At 43.7% G+C, this 8,331-nt stretch overlaps 2 protein-coding genes across 2 annotated transcripts in view; both read left to right on the top strand.

Annotated features, from left to right (window-relative positions):
* The first annotated feature begins 346 nt into the window (after positions 1 to 346).
* fndc10 (fibronectin type III domain containing 10) lies at positions 347 to 2,846 on the top strand. Its single transcript, XM_016260225.1, has 2 exons — positions 347 to 689; positions 841 to 2,846. Exon 2 carries the CDS (start codon positions 899 to 901, stop codon positions 1,712 to 1,714), a length of 816 nt encoding a protein of 271 aa, XP_016115711.1. The 5' UTR covers positions 347 to 689; positions 841 to 898; the 3' UTR covers positions 1,715 to 2,846.
* A 440-nt stretch (positions 2,847 to 3,286) lies between these two features.
* The window catches only part of ssu72 (SSU72 homolog, RNA polymerase II CTD phosphatase), a 13,699-nt gene continuing 8,654 nt past the window's right edge, over positions 3,287 to 8,331 (top strand). Inside the window, exons 1-3 of the mRNA XM_016260224.1 lie at positions 3,287 to 3,472; positions 4,345 to 4,488; positions 7,864 to 8,003. Coding sequence (XP_016115710.1) covers positions 3,393 to 3,472; positions 4,345 to 4,488; positions 7,864 to 8,003 — 364 coding nt within the window. The 5' untranslated portion in view covers positions 3,287 to 3,392. The remainder of the gene's footprint in view (positions 3,473 to 4,344; positions 4,489 to 7,863; positions 8,004 to 8,331) is intronic.

Here is an 8,331-nt window from a genome sequence, read left to right as displayed (position 1 = left end):
GGACAGCGCAAGTACTTCTATCATTTAAGCGGGTAGAACACAAGTCATCAGGGCAGTTATTTGAGATTTGACTCTCAGCGGCGGGAGATTTGACTTACTGAGATTTGAGATTTGTGTGTGTGTGTGTGTGGGTGTGAGTTGCGAGTGTGTGTGTGTGTGTGTGTGAGTGAGTGAGTGAGTCTCTCTCTGCGCGTGTGTGTGTGTGTGTGTGAGTGTGTGTGTGGCGCAAGAGGAACGGGTTGTAAACAGCTGATGGGGTGATCTGGATTAGTCTCTAGTGTCTCCGATCATTAACCTGTGCTGATGATGAACACTAGATGGAGTCATATTCTAACAGCTGAAAACACACACAGGAGGAGGGCACACATTATAAACTAATGCCAAATTACATGCGCATCTTTCTGAATCTTTCTGATACAGGACGTTTTTAAAAGTCACCTGACAGACATTAAGACGCTGACGTAACCGGTGTGTTTCAGCTATTTTCAGCAAAGCGATGAGACACAAAACTCGACACATCCCTCAGCAGACGGTCTGCCCGTGTTTAGCAGAAGTGCGTACGCTGTTTAAAAGCAGAACACGTCTTCAGTAGAGCTGCTCGCGGCTCGAGGCTCGTGACGGAGATGTGATCATCAGTAGTGACGCTCGGACAGATGCTCTCCGCGCTCGGCTGGTTCTGCTTCTCGGAGGTAATGCCCTTCTGCTTTATTTGCGTTAAACCTAGACGCACGACATCCATCTGATGAATAACGCTCATCGAGGGTGTTTAGCTCGTCTTGCATTCAGAGACTCGGCCGTGTGGTGTTCATTCTGAGGTAATCTGTTGTTTTTCTATTGCAGGTGTGATGGCGAACGCGCTGTTCTCCGCAGCTGCGCACGTTTAACCGTTAAACCAGACATGGTGCGCCGTCAGGGACCGGTTCTGCCGGTTCTGCTGGTTCTGCTGGTTCTCAGCGGCGGGAGTTCTGCTTTACCGGACCGGGCCAGCGCCGATGCGCAACACGACACCACCGACAGTAATAACACCAATAAATACACCAATCAAGACTCTCTGGGAACCACCGAGCGCCTACCAAAGCTACAGGACAACAGCAGTGCTGTGAGACGGTGGCGCGTTCTGGGGGACCCCGGGCCCTTGTGCGCTTACCGCACTCTCGACGCAGGTGACCCCGGGCCTCTGTGCTTCCGCTACGCCCAAACCCACTTCAGGTGCGCTAGCGCTAGCTGTCGACAGGTGAGCTCACCTGGAGGGCAACTCACGGCGAATATTCTGTCCAACGGAAGTGTGTTCATTCAGTGGACGGTCGCTCACGAGGCCCCGCCGAAGGGCCCCGCTCCACATCAACCGGGCGGGTTCAGGCTTAGCTGCTGGTGGAACGGAAGCTACACGCAATTCGAATGCGCCGGCGTTCATTTAGGCGCCGGCTGCAGGGATTATTTACTAAACGAGCTGCACACGAACGTGCCCTACCGGCTGTGCGTGCGGCCCTACGACCTCGAACGGGACGAAGCCTGCGTGGAGTTCAGCCTCGCGCCCGGCGGGATGCAGGACATCGTTATCGCCATGACGACGGTGGGCGGAGCCATCTGCGTGATGCTGGTCATCATCTGCCTGCTGGTGGCCTACATCACCGAAAACATCATGAACCCGACGGCGCAGCACACGCTCGCGGCGCAGCACTCGCACAGATCGCACTTACACACGCACCTGTGAAAACATCGTTATCGTTATCGTTATCGTTATCGTCACGCAAACACACATGCGCACTTTTCCTACAACCAAGTGCGGAATCCACGTCAAACTGCACTTTCACGACACTATTTACCGGCTGCGTTCGGAATGGCGTACTTAGCTACTAGTTAACCGAATACTGCGCGGTGTGCGCGGTCTACTACTTTAGAGAAATAGCAAAGTAGGCACTGTTCTGAAATGGTGGCGTGCTACTCATCGTGTCGCATGTGGGTGGCGTCCAGTTCTTAGAAAAGACTGTTTGCATGTTTTAGCGCAATTTAAAATGTTGGCAGTCACACACGGAGTTGCGAAAGGGATGCAGTATTCCGCAGAAATAGTAGGAATAATATGACAATTCCGAACATAGCCATCCCTTACGAAAATTAACCAGGATTTTATTGTAGTAAAAGTGTACAGTAGTAACCATGGTTTTTCTGGCGTATTGATTACCATTTGTATAACCACAGTTTTAACTATGGTTAGCGTAACAAAACCATGTGGTTACCAACGCTTCGCTTTTTTCCTGTGTTTATGTGCATTTTCATCTATAGTCTCGTTTAATACTCCCTACATTTACCAAAAAACTGTGCACTCGTTGACATTTAGACTGATAGCTATATTAATATTTGTTTCAGAAATGCAAAATAACGGCACATGATGGCTTTGCGTGAGGTGTTTTCAGGCTCAGTGAGTGTAGTAAGGAAGGAAAGCTGCTTTACTGTTATCCGAGCCACGCTGTAGTTTTGTACTCTGTGTGTCAAACCCAATAATTTACAGTATGCCTTATCTTTACACGACTCGTCTCATTCTGAGTTAGTAGTATTCGCCAAAATAAGGACCCACTGACTGGCGGAACAGTCTTTTGAATACTCTGCTTTTTCCTCTGTTATATAAACCTTTTGTGTCAATAAACGAGGGTGAATTTAATAAACAGGCTTGCTTTGTGTTTTGTTTATTGGGTTTACTGTTTTTTGGCTTTTCATTAAGTATTTTGTTCAGGCTAATGGAAAGAAAGCATCCAGAATACACCTTCAAGTGTTTCTTTCATAGCACTGTATCTATTTCTGTCTGTAGATTTCTATTACAACACGTATCTCCAAAGGCTGCTTTCCCAAAATGAGATTTTTCTGCTACATACACCAACCTTTAGTTTTATTACTATCTATATTCCGAAGGTTTTTATGGAGTGATAAAAACAGATATCCAAAATCCCAAACCTTTGAGTCTACACTATGTCAACAAAATGAAACAATTTTGAACCTGGCTTCAGCCGATGTTGACATTTTTGTTCTAGAAATGTATTATTTGCATATTTCAACATAGCATTTCAGAAAACATTTAATGCAAAAAAAAAATAATGTTTGTAATTCTAATGTAGGTATGGTGATATTATCTATAAGTTGATTTTTTTACCCTGTTCACCTGGGGTGTGTCGCTTTGATATTTTTATGTCCTAAAAGGAACCGATATGCACAAATTATACCGTCATCCAAAATATGCAAATGAAGTATGTTCTGTCGGCGTCGAAGCCCCGCCCACGTCCCCTCCCCCCATTGTGACGCCTGAGTGACAGCTGCGCAGCGCCGCCGCCATTTTCTTCTCCTCAGCGGAACCGAGTCGAAGCGCCGAACCGAGCTCTCTCCCCGGGCTGTAGATAGCGATGCCGGCCCATCCGCTGCGCGTCGCGGTCGTGTGCTCCAGCAACCAGAACCGCAGCATGGAAGCGCACAACATCCTGAGGTAACGACGAGAAACGAGCCCAGTTCGTCCGCCTCCCGCGATTCTCCCGTCGGTTCCTCTTGTGTGTGTGTTTTGATCCGTGTCCAGATGAACCGAACCGGTACAGTCAGACCTCGAGAACCGAACCGAGCCGGAATCATTTCCCCCAAAAACGCGTCCAGAAACACGGAAGCTGATGGAGATCGTCTGAAAGCCTGAGCTGAGAGAGTTCTGGAGTAAAGTAGTCGGACTGAACTAAGGCTGTAGTAGAGGGCTAGTAGTGCTACACTGATGCGACAGCACGAAGCCTTACTCTAATCATTTACTGTGGTGTTCATAATAATACCGCACTACGTGATCTAGATCCTCGGAACCTCTCGGATGCAGCGGGTCCAGTAGACGTCCGTCAGGGAAGTGCGGCTGTGAGGGACTCAAGCACTGCATTCACTAGTCTTCCTGATGAGCCCTCAAAGCCATCCGAGGCCCTGGAGCACGAACCAGTCAGAAGGGCCCATTTTATGGACAATATTTGAGAATCTGAGGGTGCAAAAAAATCTGAATACTGACAAAATCATCTTTAAAGTTCTTAGCCATGCATATTATAATCAAACTACGTTTTAATGTAGGACGTTTACTAAATATCTTCATGGAACATGATCTGTACTTAATATCCTAATGATTTCTGGCATAGAAGAGAAATGTATAATTGTGACCCATACAGTTGTGCCCGGCGACTCGAGACGGTTCTGTGCTGCAGGTCTGAGATGATGATTGCATTAAACGCTTGTCCCTCACAGCCTGCTGTGTGTTCAGGTAGATCAGGCAGCTCAGGGAGGTGTGTTTGTCGTTCTGAGGTCTTGTGGATTCTCACCGTCTCTGTGTTGCTCCCACAGCAAGCGAGGGTTCGACGTGCGTTCCTTCGGCACGGGAACCCACGTGAAGCTCCCAGGACCCGCTCCGGACAAACCCAACATTTTCGACTTCAAAACCACTTACGAGCAGATGTACAACGACCTGGTCCGTAAAGACAAGGAGCTGTATCCCTAGCTTGCACGCAGAAATACATCGATTAGATCGATGATCGATTAGAGCACCGACCAAATGCACAGTCAAGGTTCTCTGTTGGCATTGATGGCTCCATGAAAAATCCGTGGAACCACTCTTTTGTAAACGAGTGGAAAAAGTGGTTTAGATTTCAAAATGTTCTTCACACTAACACCGTGTCCGTCCACGTTAATCAGAGATTTTGTCCCGGCTAGCCACGACACGCACAATTTCTATAACATACAAACTACACGACAGTGACAATCTCCGGTACTGATTATGTGCTTAATTCAAAGCTAAACGTGTCTAATATGAGTTTGGATAACATTCTGCGTGACCTTGTAGCCGTACTGAAAGCAACAACAGATAGTTTAGCTCAGATCTTGACAATAAAGCAAACAAACATTAAAATTGCGAACCGAAAAGTATATTCTGTAACAAAGATGGTATCAGACACGCAGTTTGTACATTTAAAAAGGTTTGATATTTATGAATTGGGTTCTTCATTTCTTCGAGTGCAGAGCACTTCCAGAGGCTCCGCCCACACACGCTTCTGATTGGCTGTCATATCTGATCCTGCGTCTGGTGTGGACACCCAAACGGTTTGTCGCTGGAAACTTGTCACGTGTAGTTACGACTAGGGTTGCAAAAAGGAGGGAAATGTCCATTCAATTTCATTTTTGGAAACATTCCAGACATTTTTTTTAATTATTCCAGGCTTTTTTGGAAACTTTACAGAAATTTTGTAAACTTTCCAGGATTAAAAAAAAAAAATTATTCCAGGCATTTTTGAAAACATTCTAGAAATTTTGGAAACTTTCCAGGATTTTTTTTTTTTATTATTCCAGGCTTTTTTGGAAACTTTCCAGAATTGTTTTTTTATTATTCCAGGCTTTTTTGGAAACTTTCCAGAATTGTTTTTTTATTATTCCAGGCTTTTTTGGAAACTTTCCAGAATTGTTTTTTTATTATTCCAGGCTTTTTTGGAAACTTTCCAGAATTGTTTTTTTATTATTCCAGGCTTTTTTGGAAACATTCCAGAAATTTTGGAAACTTTCCAGGATTAAAAAAAAAATTATTCCAGGCATTTTGTAAACTTCCAGGATTAAAAAAAAAATATTCCAGGCATTTTTGAAAACATTCCAGAAATTTTGGAAACTTTCCAGAAATTTTTTTTTTTATTCCAGGCTATTCCAGGGTTGCAAAAAGGAGGGAAATGTCCATTCAATTTCATTTTTGGAAACATTCCAGACATTTTTTTTAATTATTCCAGGCTTTTTTGGAAACATTCCAGAAATTTTGTAAACTTTCCAGGATTAAAAAAAAAATATTCCAGGCATTTTTGGAAACATTCCAGAAATTTTGGAAACTTTCCAGGATTAAAAAAAAAAAATTATTCCAGGCATTTTGTAAACTTTCCAGGATTAAAAAAAAAATATTATTCCAGGCATTTTTGAAAACATTCCAGAAATGTTGTAAACTTTCCAGGATTTAAAAAAAAATATTCCAGGCATTTTTGAAAACATTCCAGAAATTTTGGAAACTTTCCAGGATTTTTTTTTATTATTCCAGGCTTTTTTGGGAAACTTTACAAGATTTAAAAAATATTATTCCAGGCTTTTTTGGCAACTTTCCTGAAATGTCCACCCCTTTGCAACCCTAGTTAGAACACAGTGTAAGAAAGAGAATGGGTTGTTTTAGCAACTCTTCACGAGGAACCCAGAATGACTCTTTTATGGCATCGCTCTGCACAACCATTTTTGGGATCTTTAATTTTTTTTAGCGCGATTATCTTAGGAGCTGCAATATAATGCATCGTTTAAATTGTACGAGCCTCTGTGTTTTAGCGACTGAAGATGAGCTCTACGTTTTGTTCTTCTGAACTCCATGAACGGTTCCTCGCATCAAAAGGATAGTTGACCCAAATCAATCGTTACTCCCTTTTTGTCGTTCCGAACCTGTATGACGTTCTACTGCGAAAGAAACGGAAGTCAGTGTGTCCAGTGTGTGTGTGTTCGGTTCCCAGTGTTGTTTAAAATATCTTCTGTTGTGTTTCACCGAAGGAAGAAAGTCATACGGGTTTGGAACGACATTGCGGTGGGTAAATACGTAACTTCTCTGTAGGAGAAATTCTGCTGCGTTTGCTGCAACTACACAAGAGAGACGTCTAAATGCATTGGTGAAAAGACGAGGGAATATTTACTCCATGGGCAGTAAATCTTCTCTTGGGTTCATCAGCAGCTGGTTTATGTCTGCTCTTTACTCACACGAAGTATAACAACTTCACAAAAAGATTGGGGGGTTATTTCCCACTTTGTTACACTTGTGGTATTTCCATTCTAAAATGACCGTACTATTAAATCATGCTGGTTTTCCCAAATAACGGATTCCGTGTTTTTACTAGCTTGTTGTCTGTCAATCAGCACAGGTGTTGTATTTCATTTTGGAGCTGATTGATCGTAGGCTTCATTGATCTGAGCTCACGCTCCTCAACTTTTAAATGAAAAAGCATTATTTGTGGATAATTTTGTCAATGTTCGCTCAAACTGAAATGCAAAACCTGTGCTGATTGACAGACAACAAGCTGACGGAAAGATTGAATCCAAGCGTTTGGAGATGATGCAGCGTAATGAGAGATTTACAAGCTGTTTTGTAATTATGTAAAGGAACAGAATAAACGTAGATTCAAGATATGCAGTCTATAAAAACATGCCTTAATATTTAAGTACATTAGTCATTCTAAAGATTTTTAGACATTTCTAATACACCAAAAACTACTTTTTGCTTTGTTTTCACCTGATGAGTGATGAAACAGGTGAAACATTTTAATTTTAATTAAGCGTACTTGCAAAAATAAGAATAAAACAACTACACTCTAAAAAATGCTGGGTTGTTTCAACCCAACTTTGGGTCAAATATGGACTAACCCAACCGTTGGGTTACATTTTTACGTTACATTTTTAACCCAAAAGTTGGGTTAGTCCATATTTGACCCAAAGTTGGGTTGAAACAACCCAGCATTTTTTCGAGTGTAGATTAGCAGCGGTGTGAAAATCAGAACTCCTGTTCAAATCTGTAGCCATTCCTGATGAATGATCATAACTAGTCTACAGTGGACTAGTTATGTTTTTCTTGATAGTTTGATGTTCTCTGGACCATGAACTGGTTTAATTGCACTGCTTATAATTGGACTCTAGTTCTGAGTTGTCTGTGTAGTTGAGTTTAAGGACATCAGAAGGGGTTTCCCGAGGTTGACCAATAGATAGCACTGGTGTATGTTTCCAGTTGTTTAACCCTTTGCAGACACGAGGATGGATGTGTTCTGGAGCCTCCAGTGTTTTGTCTTCCTTGACCGTTCTGCTCCTCAGATACACACAGAACGGGATCCTGCACATGTTGGACCGCAACAAGCGCATTAAGACGCGGCCCGAGCGCTTCCAGAGCTGCAAAGAGCAGTTTGACCTGGTGATCACGTGTGAGGAGCGTGTGTACGACCAGGTGCTGGAGGGTGAGGAGCATGTGTGTGTGTGTGAGTGTGAGCGAGAGAGAGTGTGTGTGAGCGAGAGAGAGTGTGTGTGAGCGAGAGTGTGTGTGTGTGCGAGAGAGTGTGTGTGAGCGAGAGTGTGTGTGTGTGTGTGTGTGAGTGTGAGCGAGAGAGAGTGTGTGTGAGCGAGAGTGTGTGTGTGTGCGAGAGAGTGTGTGTGAGCGAGAGTGTGTGAGTGTGTGAGCGAGAGTGTGTGTGTGTGTGAGCGAGAGTGTGTGTGTGTGAGAGCAAGTGTGTGTGTGTGTGAGAGAGCGAGAGTGTGTGTGTGAGAGAGCGAGAGTGTGTGTGTGAG

This window comes from Sinocyclocheilus grahami, unplaced genomic scaffold (assembly GCF_001515645.1).
Source record: "Sinocyclocheilus grahami isolate Dianchi unplaced genomic scaffold, SAMN03320097.WGS_v1.1 scaffold2030.1, whole genome shotgun sequence".
In the NCBI taxonomy this organism is placed as follows: Eukaryota; Metazoa; Chordata; class Actinopteri; order Cypriniformes; family Cyprinidae; genus Sinocyclocheilus; species Sinocyclocheilus grahami.
This window is presented reverse-complemented; position numbering and strand designations above follow the sequence as displayed.

Coding starts and splice junctions, on each gene's coding strand:
- fndc10 (XM_016260225.1), top strand. CDS start 899: ATGGTGCGCCGTCAGGGACCGGTTCTGCCGGTTCTGCTGGTTCTGCTG.